This window comes from Saccostrea cucullata, unplaced genomic scaffold (genome assembly GCF_032062105.1).
Source record: "Saccostrea cucullata isolate Sc308-1 unplaced genomic scaffold, CSIRO_AGI_Scuc_v1 ctg2084, whole genome shotgun sequence".
NCBI lineage: Eukaryota > Metazoa > Mollusca > Bivalvia > Ostreida > Ostreidae > Saccostrea > Saccostrea cuccullata.
The window spans coordinates 43865-62986 of NW_026937089.1; the positions used below are offsets into that span (position 1 = coordinate 43865).

The 19122-nt window shown below is 35.5% G+C and overlaps 2 protein-coding genes across 3 annotated transcripts; one reads left to right on the top strand and one right to left on the bottom strand.

Moving 5' to 3' along the window:
• The first annotated feature begins 572 nt into the window (after nt 1-572).
• Nucleotides 573-8580, top strand: LOC134247272 (gastric triacylglycerol lipase-like). Its single transcript, XM_062729634.1, has 10 exons — nt 573-993; nt 3883-4084; nt 4666-4780; nt 5081-5231; nt 5518-5604; nt 6112-6267; nt 6716-6787; nt 6898-6969; nt 7232-7318; nt 7692-8580. Exons 1-10 carry the CDS (start codon nt 709-711, stop codon nt 7842-7844), a joined length of 1380 nt encoding a protein of 459 aa, XP_062585618.1. The 5' UTR covers nt 573-708; the 3' UTR covers nt 7845-8580.
• On the bottom strand, nt 8576-19104 carry LOC134247271 (kinesin-like protein KIF25). 2 transcript variants are annotated; one of them, XM_062729632.1, is made up of 14 exons: nt 18955-19104; nt 17843-18031; nt 17321-17563; nt 17026-17114; nt 16690-16732; nt 16479-16531; nt 16326-16400; nt 15906-16055; nt 15625-15786; nt 15181-15359; nt 14166-14252; nt 12694-12864; nt 12179-12334; nt 8576-9390 (listed from the first exon to the last, which is right to left on the bottom strand). In XM_062729632.1, exons 1-14 carry the CDS (start codon nt 19021-19023, stop codon nt 9167-9169), a joined length of 1890 nt encoding a protein of 629 aa, XP_062585616.1. In that variant the 5' UTR covers nt 19024-19104; the 3' UTR covers nt 8576-9166. The 2 variants fall into 2 exon arrangements, with proteins under 2 accessions (XP_062585616.1, XP_062585617.1); XM_062729633.1 differs by lacking the exon at nt 14166-14252.
• Nucleotides 19105-19122: the final 18 nt, after the last annotated feature.

Below are 19122 nucleotides of genomic sequence, written 5' to 3' on the forward strand. Positions count from 1 at the left end.
AGTATATATCGGTGCAGTGGCATATATTCAGTTTCCTATGGGTCACATGTCCACTTTTATACCAGGTTGTAGCAAAAGCAATTCAGCAAATAAAAAGAGGGTTTGTAACAGCGACTGTTACTGTACACCAAAGCATATAAATAAAATAAACACAAAACCAATTTGTCATTTACCAGCCCTTATTTTTTACAGACATAAATTGATAAATAACATCTAAATGGTCGAAAATACACGTAACTATTGTTGCTGGAAGGGGGTTCGAAACATTACCTTTTAGTGGCTTTTACCATTGAAAATGTTCATAGAGAGGCTGGCCCCCCTCGCAGTAATTGTAAATGTATATTGAAATAAAATCTGTTTGAGGAAGAACCCCTCCCCCCTTTTTAAATACTTGGGGGATTAAGATTTAATACGGAAATCACATGTCCAATCTTGTTGGCGTTGATTTTTCTTTTTCAAGTATATACTTCCGGTTTGACTTTGGACCCAGATTGTCATTGAAAAAACTCTAAATCAGAGCAATTTTGTACTGTTACAGATCTATCTGAGAAAAAAATATTACTTTTATGATCATTTAAACATTTTCAATACTTTCTAATGTAAGCAACAATTGTAAATTAAATTTTCATCGCTGATCCAATCAAAAGATTTCATTGGTAACATTGTTTGTTTACATGTGATGTGAAGTCATGTGATTTCAATTATTACATGTGGATAGTGAAAAGGAGAGGAACATCCTCTCAATGTCTATTCAAGTGGATGAAGATGTCAGGCCAGTGTCGGGCACGGTATGCCGTGCTTTTTACCCTGTTCTCTGCAGTGACGCTCTTTCTGTATTCCCTGGGAGCTGTTGCAAACCGGATTTCTGATGTGCACGTCTATATGCAGAAATCTGTGTATTGTGAAACTGATGGTTTCTTACAGTTTGAACTTCTTAAGCATGTTGGAGTTAAAACACGCTTGTCAGATGACCCTGAAGTGTGCATGAATGTGGTAAGGGATTAATCAGATAAATTGTAGCCACACCAATTTTATATGTTATATGGTTGCATAAATATCAGAGACATATAAAAAAATATGCTATATGTCTCTGTCTCTCTGAGTCTGATAAATATATATTCCTATATTTACTGTACCGTAGATAGAATGGATCAGCCAAACATTGAATCCTATTTTTTTTTTTTTTAATTCAATGCATATTCACTTCTAGATTGGATTAGTATGATTAGATCAGTTAACAAGAGGCCCCGGGGCCACAGCGCTCACCTGAGCACATCAGCTAGGAAAAAAACACATATCAGATCAGAACTGAAAGTTAATTTAAGTTGGGGGGGGGCTTGAATTTTAACCCCCAAGGGGATCATGATGTGAACGAACTAGAATCTACATTACCTTAGGATGATTCCATACAAATATTACTAATCCTGGCTTTGAAGTACTTGAAAAGAAGATTTAAAAAGGTTTCCCTATATATTTCTATGTAAAACTTTGGTCGGCCATTTTGGCCACACCCTTACCCTGGGGTCATGACTTGAACAAACTTGAATCTACACTACCTGAGGATAATTTCACATGAGTTTCATTTTTCCTGTTTCAAGGGTTCTTGAGAAGAAGATTTTTAAAGATTTTTCCTATATATTCCTATGTAAAAATTTGATCGGCCATTTTGGCCCCGCCCTACCCCCGGGGGTCATGACTTGAATAAACTTGAATCTACACTACCTGAGGATAATTTCACATGAGTTTCATCTTTCCTGTTTCAATGGTCTTGAGAAGAAGATTTTTAAAGATTTTTCCTATATATTCCTATGTAAAACTTTGATCGGCCATTTTGGCCCCGCCCTACCCCCGGGGGTCATGACTTGAACAAACTTGAATCTACACTACCTGAGGATGATACCACATGAGTTTCATTTTTCCTGGCCCAGTGGGCCTTACAACCGGGGGTCATGACTTGAACAACCTTGAATCTACACTACCTGAGGATGAGTCCACATGAGTTTCATCTTTCCTGGCCCAGTGGTTCTTGAGAAGAAGATTTTTTAAGATTTTTCCTATATATTCCTATGTAAAACTTTGATCAGCCATTTTGGCCCCGCCCTACCCCCGGGGGTCATGACTTGAACAAACTTGAATCTACTCTACCTGAGGATGATTCCACATGAGTTTCATCTTTCCTGACCCAGTGGTTCTTGAGAAGAAGATTTTTTAAAGATTTTTCCTATATATTCCTATGTAAAACTTTGATCGGCCATTTTGGCCCCGCCCTACCCCCGGGGGTCATGACTTGAACAAACTTGAATCTACTCTACCTTAGCATGCTTCCACATGAGTTTCATCTTTCCTGGCACAGTGGTTCTTGAGAAGAAGATTTTTAAAGATTTTTCCTATATATTCCTATGTAAAACTTGACATAGGCCATTTTGGCCCCGTATATATCCCGGGGGTCATGACTTGAATAAATATATATCTACACTACCTGAGGATAATTTCACATGAGTTTCATCTTTCCTGTTTCAATGGTCTTGAGAAGAAGATTTTCTCTTTTTCCTATATATTCCTATGTAAAACTTTGATCGGCCATTTTGGCCCCGCCCTACCCCCGGGGGTATATATAAACTTGAATCTACACTACCTGAGGATGATACCACATGAGTTTCATTTTTGCTGGCCCAGTGGTTCTTGAGAAGAAGATTTTTAAAGATTTTTCCTATATATTCCTATGTAAAACTTTGATTGGCCATTTTGGCCCCGCCTTACAACAGGGGGTCATGACTTGAACTACCTTGAATCTACACTACCTGAGGATGAGTCCACATGAGTTTCATCTTTCCTGGCATAGTGGTTCTTGAGAAGAAGATTTTTAAAGATTTTTCCTATATATTCCTATGTAAAACTTTGATCGGCCATTTTGGCCCCGCCCTACCCCCGGGGGTCATGACTTGCACAAACTTGAATCTACTCTACCTGAGGATGATTCCACATGAGTTTCATCTTTCCTGGCCCAGTGGTTCTTGAGAAGAAGATTTTTTAAAGATTTTTCCTATATATTAATTCCTATGTAAAACTTTGATCGGCCATTTTGGCCCCGCCCTACCCCCGGGGGTCATGACTTGAACAAACTTGAATCTACTCTAACTGAGGATGATTCCACATGAGTTTCATCTTTCCTGGCCCAGTGGTTCTTGAGAAGAAGATTTTTAAAAGATTTTTCCTATATATTCCTATGTAAAACTTTGATCGGCCATTTTGGCCCCGCCCTACTCCCGGGGGTCATGACTTGAACAAACTTGAATCTACTCTACCTGAGGATGATTCCACATGAGTTTCATCTTTCCTGGCCCAGTGGTTCTTGAGAAGAAGATTTTTAAAGATTTTTCCTATATATTCCTATGTAAAAATTTTGATCGGCCATTTTGGCCCCACCCTACCCCCGGGGGTCATGATTTGAACAAACTTGAATCTACTCTACCTGAGGATGATTCCACATGAGTTTTATCTTTCCTGGCCCAGTGGTTCTTGAGGAGAAGATTTTTTAAAAATGCCAATAATTTTTCTCTAAATCATGATTATCTCCCCTTGGAAAAGGGTGTGGCCCTTCATTTGAACAAACTTGAATCCCCTTCACCCAAGGATACTTTGTGCCAAGTTTGGTTGAAATTGGCCCAGTGGTTCTTGAGAAGAAGATGAAAATGTGAAAGGTTAACGACGACAACGACGACAACAGACAACGGACAAATTTTGATCAAAAAAGCTCACTTGAGCCTTGGCTCAGGTGAGCTAAAAATGCCATAAATTCATTTCGGCATTTGTTTTCATATGTTGTCATGAAAATGTGTCTAAATGTTCTTTTTTGTGAAGTAAATTTACTTTTCTACTTAGACTCAGCTGATAACCAGTAAAGGCTACCCTTGTGAAGAACACAGAGTGACAACTGAGGATGGTTACATACTGGGGGTTCAGAGAATTCCCCACGGGAAGAAGAAACAGCCTGTCGTATCGGGGAGACCAGTAGTGTTTCTACAACATGGACTGCTAGCATCTGCCACTAACTGGGTCACCAATCTGGCAAATGAGAGTTTTGGTAAAAATATGAAGAAATACAAATTAATTGTAACCCCCCCCCCCTCCAAAATAAAGCCTGGCAAATATTTTGATTGATAAATTTGATAGATTTATGTGTAATTTTGACGAGTAAATTTTAAATGTGAATGATTATACACTTTGTTTTAGCTTCATTAATTGGTCAGTTGAAAAATATGATCTTATGTTTTTATGGGAAACTTAAATTGTTTGAACATGTTGAAGTGTACTTTGAAATACTTCCTCATGACTGAAGGTCTAAATCAAGGGTGTCATTTTAAAAATGCAGTTAATGTACATGTCAAAAGCTTGTGTTTTGGGGAAATTAATGAGCAATATAATATAAATGTTCATGTGTTTAATTAATATATATTCTGAGTGTATGTCTTTTAATTCTAAATGACATGGAAAAAATACTAGTCACTTTTAATTCAAAGATTAGAAGTCTTTGATTTTTTTTATCATCAAATTAGTAAGAAGGAAAAGGATATTATATGTATATTAAATGTTTTGATTATTATGACAGAGATATAGAACTAATCTCTATTTTAAAAAATTCAAATTTTTTGTTGTTGTTGAAAGGTTTTGTGCTAGCTGATGCAGGTTTTGATGTCTGGCTTGGGAACTCTAGGGGAAACACATACTCTAGAAACCATGTGAAGCTGTCTCCAAAAGAGGAGGCATTCTGGGCTTGGAGGTAAGTATTGTACTCAACCATAAATCTACATATGATCCTCTAAACTTGTGTTATTGTACCAGATAAATACAGAAAAGCATGATTACAGCAAACAAGTCTTTAATAAAATCCTTACAGTGAAGTGATTTTCATTTCCATAAAACATGCTGTTAAGATAATGGTTAAAACAAATTAGATATATTAATGAATGAAAATTATTTATCCCTGGCATTTTTCTGTAAGCAAGCATTTTTTACTGACTATACACATATAAACAAATTTATCAGTATCACTTTGAGTATGTTGAAAACTCTTTTTCAGCTGGGATGAGATGGCGAGGTATGACATTCCGGCAGTGATTGATTACGTCCTACAGAAGACGGGAGAACGGCAGCTTTACTTTATCGGCCACTCACAAGGAACTCTACAAGCTTTCGCTGCTTTCTCAAAAAATGCAACGCTTGCCAAAAAGGTACATCTTACATTTAATTCATTGTTCTCATTTGATTTTTTTAAAAAGATTTTTGATACAAAATATACAATTGAATTTTTATGTCTCAAACATTGCCTTTTGGAATAACATGCATATGTCAAAATTAGTTAGAAGTTCTAACCAATCTCTCATCAGTGATTTTAACCTTTAAGTTATATCTTGAACTCTGGAATATCTCCAAAGTTTATTTTGTCCCCATTCGGCATTTAGTTCAAGATAAAAAGGTTGACTGTATGACTTATTATTATTGAATTTTTTGTCTTAGGTTAAGCAGTTCTTTGCCATGGGACCTGTTGCAACCATAGCACATATAGAAAGTCCTATCAAATACATGGCCATATTTACAGATGAGGTAAGAGTAATATTTAGAGATTTATAAGGGATATCTAAGCTGCTGTGTGGAGATACTGGTGTTAATAAATTCTCAAATAGCTACAGCACATTGCTATGTTTTTTTTTATGGAATTTAGAGCTCAATATCTTCCCTTATCCTCCAGTAAGCAAAACAAAGAGCAAAAACTTAAAAATACTGATTTTCTACTATAGCTGTATGTAACCATAAAAGTACATCAGAACTCCTATAGCAAATTTTCAGAGATAAGCAATTTTTACTGGATATAAATATAATTCATTATCTTAATTTTCATAATTCATTATCTTAATTTTCATTCTCTCCATGCCAGAAAGTGCATAAGGCCATAATAAAGGTAATTTTTTGCTACTATGTCTATGGTAGGTTTACAATATATTTTTAAAACTAGAAGGAGCCAAAATCATTTCACTGTAAGTATAAATTCATTATATGCTTTACTCTGCATGGAGTTCGGGTTGTATGAGAGCTTTGTTGTTTATTCCACAGCTTCTATATGGTTTACTGGGACGGAGGGATTTCCTGCCCAGTGATTGGATATTCAAGGTGCTGGGGAGTACGATTTGTAAGGAGAAAATTACGAGCATCATCTGTACCAACGTCATTTTCCTGCTGGCAGGATACGACACTAGCAACCTCAATGTGGTAAACTTCTGATAATTCATGTATTATCTTCATTGATCTATTTTCAATGTTGGATATTGAATACTGTGAATTTTGGTGTGAGTCATTTTAACACATAATAAGTGAATTTCTGTATGTCTCCTCAGACATAGTATAATAAACCTGGTAGTCATTGATGGATATATCAAATAGGAATAGTGTTTACACATTATACAGTTGAACTTCGGTATCTGGAACCCCAATGTCTCGAATACCATGGATATGACAAAGTGATTTGGAAGTTCCAACCACATATTCTTTAAGTATTTCACCCTCGATATCTCGAATCCCTGGATATCTCGAAGTTTTTTCTCAGTCCCATCAGGTTCAAGATAACGAAGTTTGACTGTAATTGGTTTTGAGTATCCAGTAGTTAAATGTAATTTCTTTGCTCTGTTGCCAAAAAAAATTTATTATTAATTTTTTTCAGACTCGTCTTCCAGTGTATGTATCACATGCCCCTGCTGGGACTTCTATGCAAGACATGGTCCACTTTGCCCAGGTAAATAATCTCCTTCAGAGTTATTTTGAATCCTGCTATCTGCTTACTCTTTTAAAACTAATTTGATTCATGCTTGTTGTTCTGAATCCTATAATTATGAACATTCATAGATGTCCAGAAGTGGGCGTTTCCAGGCTTATGACTGGGGATCACCAGAGAAAAACAAGATTCATTATCATCAGGTTTGTATTTTTAGATATCTATGTTAATAAAATTGGACATTTTCTTAATCATTTTGCTCAATTCCAGAGCTAATTCTTGGCATAGGTATGGGGGGTGAGACCTATATAATTATGCAGGATAATTGTAAATGTTATTAGCTGAAGCTCACATATAAGTACAATGCAACATGAAGAAAAGAAATAAATTTGAGATAATTTATGTGCTAAATTTGAGATAATTTGTGCTAAATTTGAGATAATTTGTGATTGCCCTTACTTTCAGGACACACCTCCCCTGTATAATGTATCTACAATGGCCACTCCCACTGTGTTGTACTGGGCTGATCATGATTGGCTGGCCGATCCTAAGGTATCAACCAATGGCATGCTTGTTTTACCTTTTAATTTGTACTCAGTCACAAATGAAATCTTCAGATTGTTAAAAAAATGGTTAAATCTGATCAACTTCAACTGGGACTGAGAAAAAAAATTTCCAGATATTCATAGATTCTACATATCGGGGTAAATACTTGAGGAATAAGTGTATTAAACTTCCAGAATCCAGATCACTTCAACATATTGAGATAGCAGTGTTTCGAGATAAGGAAGTTCAACTGTACTCTTTAGCTAGTTAACAGCACTTTATAGGTACTTCATAAACAATGTATATATTAGATAATTCATCCTACATGTACCAGGAAATATTCACAACAAAATTATTTCCTTCTCATTTTTTCTTCCAGGATGTAGCAGCATTACAGCATAAAATAGTCAACTTAAAAGGCAGCTATGAAATGAAATCTTGGAATCACCTGGATTTTATTTGGGGTGTGGATGCAGCCACCCTGGTCTACAAACCTATAATAAATCTTATCAGAAAAGATCTAAAGAGCTGATACATTGTAATTAATAATGTAAAATTTATAGCTGTTAATGATCAAAATTTCACAGCCTGATTCTGTGAAGAAACATGTTACCTCATGTGACTTAATTATGGGATTGGACATGTTCAGTTATGATGGGGGGAAAACTAATGTTCAGGTGTAAGCTAGTCAAATAATATCAAAAAACAAATATTCTGGTATTTCACCCTTGAAAACATGTGATACTGTACAACTTCGATTTTGAAAAATTACATTTTAAAATGTTTTTTTCTATATTATATATGCAAACTGGAAATTGATAAAGATCTGAATGTTTTTTGTTGATGCCTGTAATTGCCATGCTATATATATATGTTTTTTTTTTACATGATAAGACATCTGTATTATTTACAAAATTTATACACACTCCCCAAACCCACACCTTTTAAAGGATATTACTGTATATACTCGCCTATAAGTCGGTTTTTTGGGAGTTAATCTCTGGTCTAAAACTCTCTGTCCGACTTATAGGCGAGCTATTAAAAGTATGGTTTTATATGATGTCAGTCCATCTGGTATACAAGCTTATTAAATACAACCGACTTATAGGCGGACTGACTTATAGGCAAGTATATACGGTACCTTATTTTGTCTAGTTTCTGCAGAAATGCTACAATGTTGATCATCTCTGAAGCAACAGTCTTAAAATTTTGTATCTCAAATTTGTATTGTTTTCAGATTTAAGCAAAAATAAAAGATTTGAAAAGAGTTTCCTAGTTTATTTTTTTCTTTAAACAATCATGAAAATGTTAACATTCACTGCCAAAACAAACAACGCACTTAATATACAAAGACTGGGACCAACACTTATTTACACACTGAAGAATTTATAACCTACAATATGGTTCAAATTCTTTTATGATCTGTGGTAGATTTTGACATTACTAGAAAGTGCTGTACAGGAAAAACACTGGGAATACTGACGTTGAAGTACAAAAACATATACAGTATATGCTACAGTCATCACATGTACAAACAAATAATAACAATCTAAATTGACTACCGGTGCTTGGATTTGAGGAACCATTTACATGGTACTACATGTACTACTACATGTAATTGAATATAATCAATATATGTATGACGCAATGTCACTATGATATCACATATAAAAATATCACAGAAAAAAACTTGATCTGCAGATAATAAAGCATGTAAATGCTTGGCAAAGATCTTGTGGAAAGTTTAAGATGAAAAATATGTGTATGGAGTAAAATTGCCATGGACGGATTGGACTGGTTTTGTATCAAATTGATCACTTCTTTCAGGTTAGGTGTAGAGTAAAACTAGTCAGTTCAGGTTGGTTTTGGAATAAAACTAGGACCAGTGGCAGTGGAGGCAGATCTGGGGCGAACACTTGAGGAGTCCACTTTCTCAGCAGAGGACGGTAGACGTCGCTTTGTTGGACCACGCTGGACTTGGCGAGCTCGCGTTCCAAATCCCAGGCACTGTAGAGATTCTGTGATGTACCTCTGGGCTGGGGAGACACATAAAAGTACCAGCAGCTTGGCATCTCCACCTGAAAAATAGTTCAGCAAGTCCTTTGAAGACATTTGCAAAGTTTTTCATATATGATACCAAAACGGAAATTTTATTTATTGATGGAAAAGAAAAATCTCACTACCACTATTCGTGTAATGTCGAAATTATATCCACAAATGATCCAGATAATTTCAAAAGTGTGTTGGTGATAGAATGACTTACTGTTGAAGTATTGTGTATTGGTGATACATGTAGAACTTAACAATAGAGTAAAAATGTTTGTGTATTGGTGATACATATAGAATGCTTTACCAATAGAGTATTTTTATTGGCAATAAAATGACTTGCCATTGGAATATTGATGTATTGGTGATGAATGACTAACCAATGAGTCTTATTATTGGTGATGAATGACTTATGAGTCTTATGTATTTGTTATAGAATAGAATAACTTATCAATGATTCAAGTGTAGTGAAAATAGAATGACTCATCATTTTTTATTGTATTGGTGATAGAATAACTCACCAACAGAATCTTGTATATTGCTGTCAGACAGAATAACTCACAAATAGAATCTTGTATATTTGAGATAAGAGTCTTGTGTGTTGAAGATAGAATGACTCATACTTAAGAGTCCTGTGCATTGGTGATAGACTTGCTAATGGAATCCATGGTATTTGAAAAGAATGACTTACCAATGGAGCCCTGTGTATTGGTGATAGAATGACTTATCAATAGAGCCCTGTGTATTGGTGATAATATGACTTACCAATGATGTCCTGTGTATCTTTGATAGAGTGACCTAACAAGGGGGTCTTGTGTTTTGGTGATGAATGACCTACCGATTGAGTCCTGTGTATTGGTGATAGGGTGACTTAACAATGAAGTCCTGTGTATTGGTGATAGAGTGACTTAACAACGGAGTCCTGTGTATTGGTGATAGAGTGACTTAACAATGGAGTCCTGTGTATTGGTGATAGAGTGACTTAACAATGGAGTCCTGTGTATTGGTGATAGAGTGACTTAACAACGGAGTCCCATGCATTGGTGATAGTGTGACTTACCAATAGAGTCCTGTAGGAGATGGGTTAGCCTGGTATTCCTGTAGGGAACATGAGATCTGTGTTGATGATAGTGTGACTTACCAATAGAGTCCTGTAGGAGATGGGTTAGCCTGGTATTCCTGTAGGGAACATGAGATCTGTGTTGATGATAGTGTGACTTACCAAGAGTCCTGCAGGAGATGGGTTAGCCTGCTATTCCTGTAGGGAACATGAGATCTGTGTTGATGATAGTGTGACTTACCAAGAGTCCTGCAGGAGATGGGTAAGCCTGGTATTCCTGTAGGGAACATGAGATCTGTATTGGTGATATAGTATCTTACCAATAGAGTCCTGCAGGAGATGGGTTAGCCTGGTATTCCTGTAGGGAACATGAGATCTGTATTGGTGATATAGTATCTTACCAATAGAGTCCTGCAGGAGATGGGTTAGCCTGGTATTCCTGTAGGGAACATGAGATCTGTATTGGTGATATAGTATCTTACCAATGTGTCCTGCAGGAGATGGGTTAGCCTGGTATTCCTGTAGGGAACATGAGATCTGTATTGCTGATAGTGTGACTTACCAAGAGTCCTGCAGGAGATGGGTAAGCCTGGTATTCCTGTAGGGAACATGAGATCTGTATTGGTGATATAGTATCTTACCAATAGAGTCCTGCAGGAGATGGGTTAGCCTGGTATTCCTGTAGGGAACATGAGATCTGTATTGGTGATATAGTATCTTACCAACAGAGTCCTGCAGGAGATGGGTTAGCCTGGTATTCCTGTAGGGAACATGAGATCTGTATTGGTGATATAGTATCTTACCAATAGAGTCCTGCAGGAGATGGGTTAGCCTGGTATTCCTGTAGGGAACATGAGATCTGTGTTGATGATAGTGTGACTTACCAATAGAGTCCTGTAGGAGATGGGTTAGCCTGGTATTCCTGTAGGGAACATGAGATCTGTGTTGATGATAGTGTGACTTACCAAGAGTCCTGCAGGAGATGGGTTATATTCCTGTAGGGAACATGAGATCTGTGTTGTGATAGTGTGACTTACCAAGAGTCCTGCAGGAGATGGGTAAGCCTGTTATTCCTGTAGGGAACTTGAGATCTGTATTGTTGATATAGTATCTTACCAATAGAGTCCTGCAGGAGATGGGTTAGCCTGGTATTCCTGTAGGGAACATGAGATCTGTATTGGTGATATAGTATCTTACCAATAGAGTCCTGCAGGAGATGGGTTAGCCTGGTATTCCTGTAGGGAACATGAGATCTGTATTGGTGATATAGTATCTTACCAATAGAGTCCTGCAGGAGATGGGTTAGCCTGGTATTCCTGTAGGGAACATGAGATCTGTATTGCTGATAGTGTGACTTACCAAGAGTCCTGCAGGAGATGGGTAAGCCTGGTATTCCTGTAGGGAACATGAGATCTGTATTGGTGATATAGTATCTTACCAATAGAGTCCTGCAGGAGATGGGTTAGCCTGGTATTCCTGTAGGGAACATGAGATCTGTATTGGTGATATAGTATCTTACCAATAGAGTCCTGCAGGAGATGGGTTAGCCTGGTATTCCTGTAGGGAACATGAGATCTGTATTGGTGATATAGTATCTTACCAATAGAGTCCTGCAGGAGATGGGTTAGCCTGGTATTCCTGTAGGGAACATGAGATCTGTATTGCTGATAGTGTGACTTACCAAGAGTCCTGCAGGAGATGGGTTAGCCTGGTATTCCTGTAGGGAACATGAGATCTGTATTGGTGATAGTGTGACTTACCAATAGAGTCCTGCAGGAGATGGGTAAGCCTGGTATTCCTGTAGGGAACATGAGATCTGTGTTCTGCCAGGGCTCCCAGGACATCAGCAAGGGCTGATAAACTCTTGTTGATGTTGGACGCTTCCCTGAGAGCAGCACCCTTCACTCCACTCATACCTTACAGAAAGGATAGAAATACATTTACAATGCAATTATACAAGTTAGATTGTCAATATGTACTTAGGTCTCCTTATCTACATACAGAAAACAAAAATATAGAGTTATCAATATCGGTGAAATATTTAATTTTAGCAAGACTCAAATTTAGCAATTTGTCCTTAAAAATCAGGATTAAATTTTAGTGAGAAGCCATTTTAGAAATTTTATAGTGCATAGATAAATAAAGATAACTTATAATGCGGAATAAATTTTAAGCAATGTGGAAATTTAGCAAATCTTAACACACTCCGTAAAAATCAAAAATAAAGATTTCCAAATCCAACTGCTGTTCTTAATATAATAGGATATTTCCTTACCCACACATTCACTTCCAGCTAAGTCGACAAGCTGAAGCTTAGTGCGGATCACGGCTCCCATCCCTGGGACAGAGGCTGCTGATTGGTCAGCACCAGACCAGGTGTTGGACAGGTTACCAAGGTTAGGGGCAGAGGACGTGGAATAGGATCGCCCTCTTATATCACGCTGTACTGAAAAATTCAAAGACAAGAGTGATTATTCTTTACTGTTTATGGTACATCTAAATCCAGATTAACTTGATTGGTTTTTCAACAGAGATATAGTCAAATATATGCATATATATATAAGGGGAAAGTACTTTAAATATATGTCAAAAAAGAAACAAACAGATAAATAGAAATGCAAGAAAAATACAATCCTTTTAATCCCACATTAAGCAACTGTAACAGTTTTTACTATATATATATAGACTTCATATATATCAAAATTTACCTATCCATTAATGAGAAACTTTGAAAAAATATTTTGTTTTGACAGCTTAGCAGTTAAATAATTTCTTCTAAAACTGTATAATGTGCACATATGGAATAAGAAAACTTCTAACTTTAGTTAGTAAAATGTTTAATTGGATTTTTAAAAGAGGTGTATAGTACCAAAAATCACACCCACTCCACGGGTATATTTGTGAGAGATAGAAAAAGGAAACATTTGATACATGTATCAAAATGATTTTTATTGTTGTTATTTCATATAAAAACTGAAAGGTAAAAGGTACCAATGATACAATATTAATAAATGTCTCTATTCACTTACAATGGTAATTTTTGTTTGTTGGAATTTTTAATTCTTTAATCTTTGGGTTTTTTATTTACTATTTAAATATTGAAGAATTTACATAAATAATTAAATGCACTTTTTCTGAAAAAGGTTAAAAGTTTTTCTTAAAAGCTGAAAATTTTACTCAAAAGGGAAATCAAAACATTTTATTCTAAAAAAATACATATATTTCACTAATTATTCATTTTTTAAAAAATGCATAAAATACGATTATAATATTTTGTAGTGCAAATAGATGTACATGTACAACCAGATGTAAAACCAGATTGAGTCGCTATAGACAAAGTCAGTTAAAAACCTGTTAATATGGTTACATTAATATTTTAATTCTACCAATAAATGAAATTTGAATCAAATTGAATGCTACTGTTATAAATATATCCTGTGTTTTAAATGCCTTTCTGTTTTTCCATATATCTTTTCCTTCACGATTGCAAAGCTTTGTTTGGTAAATGCTGAACTTCTCTAAAGTTAACCAGAGACATACATGTATTTGTCTCTGAGTTAACATGGCAAAAGCCAATGGATGAAAAAAGAACACCAAGACTGAAAATAAATTCAATGAGGTAACACAACCAAAAGATTCAGGAAAAAAGATCTGAAAACAAAACTGTAAAGGAACACTGAACTAAACCAACCAGAGTAGACTTATTGGTAAACAAACAGGTTTTTGTCTTTGGGACAACAAACTTACTAATTTTGAGATTAGAAGGAATATTATTGAAGAAATCCTTGAAATGTTTTGTCGACCTTGGTGAATTTGGTGACCTAGGTGAACTCACTAATAAAGTAAAAAATGCAAGAATTCACAGACAAAATGAAAATCAAATAGATTTTAATATGTACTGAATACTCTTTAAATCATTTGCAGACCTATTTCGAGAGATCAAAAAGGAAACTTTATTCATGTAATTGTATTTAAAATCAAAGTTTTATTTTTTACGAAAAAAATGGAAAGAAATTTTTTTTGTAATTTGGTATCTATGAAATACTCAAGCTTAAAAGTAGCTATATAACAAAAGAATTGTACCTTTTTATCACAACCAATAACATCCCCATGCATACAAAAATTAATGAAACCATAGTATACAATGAATATATGTATATATATTATTTTTCACACTATATAACTTATATTTACATTTGCAAATGTTTTCCTTTATATAACGCCACTGAAAGCAATGCATATCTATAACTGTATAAATACAGGTACAGGGTCAAGAGGTCATAGGCGTGCAATATAAACGTACACAGAAAAAAATTTCTCTGTGATGTCATAATGGGTCAACGCGCGTTCAGTGGATTACATACATGCCGCTGGGTTTGAAAAATAATGCATTTCAAACGTTAAAAGTCACACACAATCAGGTAAATATAACGTATGAATAAGTCACAAATGTAAATATAAGTAATAAGGTAACATTCTAAAACATCTATCGGGCTATGTTGAACAAGACACATAAATTCATCATAAACTGCCCTTCTGGCTTTAGTAAATCTTATTGTTAGTTGTATCAGGCTCCTATTTATATCCCGACAGATATTTAAAAATGATACCTTATTTCTTAATTACACTGCATGTTTAAGAAATATGATTGAAAAATACATCATTTTCATGTGAATAAATATGCATGTCTATAGTAAACACAATCACATTAGCAATATAAATACAACACACTGAAAAAATGACAATAGAACAGAATACATACAATCTTGAGAAGATCCTGAAGAAGTCTTGGAGAAGAAGCTTGGAGCCTGGGAAATAACGGTCAAGGTCACCACAAGGTGAGAACGACTCGAGTGTTCATGTACCATGGTTGCCGATTCTCTCCTGGTTCTGAGGCCATGTTGAACAAGACACATGACATCATAAACAGTGTCCACCTGTCTGTAATTAGTAAATGTACATGTATATATGTTAGTTGTAGCAGGCTTAAAATGAAATATGACTGTCTAGCTGATATAAACTTCTTACTTTGACAACAGCATAGAAACATTGACTGTACCATCAGTACTTAATTACTAAAACTGCCTATCTGATAAAAGCTTCCTTACTTTGAGGACAGTGTAGAAACACTGACTGCCTGGTTGATACAATACTTACTTTGAGGACAGTGTAGGAAGGTTGACTGCCTAGCTGATATAATACTTACTTTGAGGACAGTGTGGGTACACTGACTGTGCCATCAGTACTTGTGTTGATGTCATGTTTGATACTGGGGTCATTACTGAGAAGATCCCTGATCTCGTTGTTGTATATCTCCAGCACAGACACCTCTATCTTGTGTGTGGCTGATTGTTTCTCTGATATTAACCTTCCATGAAAGAAATCAACTTAATGTGTTATTTTCATTACCTTAGATAAAGTTCATTTATGATTATAAATTTCAATCCTCATTAAAGACTTGTTACGGATACAATTATAAACCACTACCTAAAGAGTTCTCTTGCTGCCCGTGGTATGACCCCTTCATCTCTGTGGGGATCCCTAGAGGGGTTGTAATCTTCGTTTTTATGACTCCCCAGCATGGTATGTGTCTTACCACTCCCTGTCTGTCCATAGGCCATAATACAAATATTGTACCTGTCCAAAATACATGTACCATAATTCAAATATTGTACCTGTCCAAAATACATGTACCATAATATAAATATGTACCTGTCCAATATACATGTACCATACCCTGGTAATACAAATTTTGTACCTGTTCAAAATACATAGGCCATAATACAAATATTGTACCTTTCCAAAATACATAGGCCATAATACAAATATTGTACCTTTTCAAAATACATGTGTCATACATGTAATACAAATATGCTTTATGCAATATCCAATGACCGTTAAGCTTACCCATCCAACAGGGAAGTTAACATCGGCTGAACTTCTTCAAAGATATCATTCTGGGACTCTGTAGGGCTAAACACTCTGTAAAATAAGATTTAAAAGTCAATGTGATATATGATAAATATAAATTAAAAAAAATTATTCTTAGTGAAGACTTACCTCTCATATTCAAAAACTTTGTTGTGTTTTGCTGTACGACAGCAAACATTCTCCTGAAATTGGAAGAGAATTTTGTCCAAACACCTGAACAGTGTAACACATATTTTTTCACGCATGAAAATACATAAACAGTTACCTTTTTTGTTATACTAATTTCTCTGTTAATTATAATTAAAGACAATCTTGAATATTCTTTCTGAGTCACACTTACATCATCAACAAAATGCACCACCACTTCTGAGCGAGTGCCTGGCCTGCAAAGATATTCATAAACAAAATTTTGATAATACATTTTAAAAAAACTTACAGCTGATACTTATAGGTCTAGACTTTCCATAATCAATAGTATACATATTGTGATTTCAAAGGAGGCTACCCCTAAAAAATTATATCTGATGGAATGAAATTTTTTTGCTATGAAATGTATATGTTGTAATAAAAGGCAAGTGTTTCAGTATGACATTGACATCATTCCAAAATCTTTTAAAGTCTGAAAGTAAACTGTTTTTTCTTCATAAAAAAGCAATAAATCATTCAGAAATCTTACTTTCCTAGAGATCCAGAATCCTCATTCCCGCAGTCAAACTCCATCAGTGGGCGAATTCTACAGTGAACTCGGATATTTCCTCTCAACTCCTGAGAAAACATAAAACAATCTTGAATCCATATTCTCATTCTCCACCATCAAGCTACTGTATATAAACCAAAATATAAATTTGCAACCAATCTCAAAATGACTTGTTATCCACTGTATTTGACTTTTTGGTTCACATTTACAGGGAGACAACTCAGTCTTTGGTAAATTTAATGTCGTTGGTGAGTTCCCTTAATTTTAGACTGACCATGAGGATATTGTGAAGCTCCTGTCTCCGTTTCTTCTCCTTGGCGTGCCGCTCCGTGATCTCCTGTAGAGCCAGCTCCATATTGGTCACCTGCGACTGGAGAGAGGTCATGCTGGAATTCTGGGATTGAAACACCTGCCTGTGGCGCTGGACTACTTTGTTGGCCTGAGTGGTGTACTTCTGAAACTCCTCAGGTATATCTATGGCAATGGACTGGAGTGATCTGAGATCATTTCTAATGGTCTAAAAATAAAATACAATTTTTTTCTAAATCCAAGTAGTATCATGTGAGAAAGACTTTCAAGGAATCTTGATAGTATTTGAATAATATTCAAAAGAAAAGTGTTGAAAACTGATACTGATAAAATTATGCTGAAATAGTACCTGTAAGTATATTCTAAAAGAACATGTAAAGAAAGAGAAAGAGAGGGAGCAGAGACAGATCTATATAACAATATGTCTTTGAAGTACACTTTTCATTCAATTTATTGATTGTTTATTATAAAGTAATTTGAGGTATACCTCTAACTCTCTGTGTAACTTAATTGCTGTCCCTGATACGTCACTACGGAACTGCTGCTCCGACTCCACCTGGCCATTGAGTGAGGAGTTTTCTTGTCTGACACTTTGCACTGTGCCATGTAGTTGAGCAAGTTTGAGATACAACATTGCATTTTCAGTTTCAAGCTGGGCAACTCTCTCATCTTTTGCCTAGAAAAGGATAAAGTACTTGTACTTAACAGGTCCAGTACAATCAGTACATTTAGCTACGTAGGTAGAATTACCTACGTAGCTTTATTTACCTACCTCAGGTAGCTTGATTTAGCTACCAAATGAATTTATTTCTATAAAAAAGCAATTTTCTCAGGATGTGCAAAAACTATCATTTTGATGCAGTGATCATTTTCAACTTTGAACTCATCTGAAAACAATTCATGAAAAATTCCCTCTTGAAGAAATGTCTTTTTCTGCGCAATTGAAATCAAAGTTTTGGGGCTATGTATGACAGTTAGAGCAGTTACTCCTTGAATGAAATGACAAAGAAATCCAGTTCTGTTTAACACGATAATAGGTCAGTAATTATTCAGCACAATGTGAAGTAATCATACTCAGTCATGCCTCACCGCACGGACAGCTAACCAAACAATGGATTATATGTTTTGCTCTAAATTGACCAAACACAGCGATGTTTAAACTATCTCTGCTTTGGAATGTTTTTTAAAGTCTCCCTAGTATAAATATCAATAGTCATTTAACTGCGATTTTTTGTCTCTTTTCCATAAAAAGAAAACTTACATTGAAATAGCTAAATCAAGCTACCTGAGGTAGGTAAATAAAGCTACGTAGGTAATTCTACCTACGTAGCTAAATGTACTGATTGTACTGGACCTGCTTAACGGCTTACGTTTTTTTCCCTTCAAATTTTGTTGCTTTTTTCGGACGGAGGGGGTATCATAATACTAAATACACAAACTTTTAACATTTCCAAATCCTGATTCGATAAAACATTAGTCTATATGATTTTATTATGTCAATACTTAATGTCTGTGAATTCCTGTGTTTTGTGTTGTATTTTGAATTTTCCCTGCATTTATCGGGTTGAATATACCCATATCTAATGCTTTCCAACTTACATGTATTTCTTTCTCTTGTCTTTTAACCTTTTCTGCATAAAAGTGTGTTCTGTCTATGCCTAGTGGCATGTTTTCTACTGAATAATTCACTTTTCACAGATTCATTGAAAAACGCGTCTGAACACAACAAACCATCGAATACTTCGGATATCTATATTGAAAGAGTGT

What these genes read in the sequence shown, in the direction of transcription:
- LOC134247272 (XM_062729634.1), top strand. Translation starts at nt 709, where the DNA reads ATGTGGATAGTGAAAAGGAGAGGAACATCCTCTCAATGTCTATTCAAG. An exon ending in CTGAAGTGTGCATGAATGTG is followed by an intron (nt 994 to 3,882) that starts GTAAGGGATTAA and finishes TTTTCTACTTAG; the next exon opens with ACTCAGCTGATAACCAGTAA. An exon ending in GAGGCATTCTGGGCTTGGAG is followed by an intron (nt 4,781 to 5,080) that starts GTAAGTATTGTA and finishes ACTCTTTTTCAG; the next exon opens with CTGGGATGAGATGGCGAGGT.
- LOC134247271 (XM_062729632.1), bottom strand. Translation starts at nt 19,023, where the DNA reads ATGCCACTAGGCATAGACAGAACACACTTTTATGCAGAAAAGGTTAAA. An exon ending in AGTTACACAGAGAGTTAGAG is followed by an intron (nt 17,564 to 17,842) that starts GTATACCTCAAA and finishes TTTTATTTTTAG; the next exon opens with ACCATTAGAAATGATCTCAG. An exon ending in AGCTGGAAGTGAATGTGTGG is followed by an intron (nt 12,335 to 12,693) that starts GTAAGGAAATAT and finishes CCTTTCTGTAAG; the next exon opens with GTATGAGTGGAGTGAAGGGT.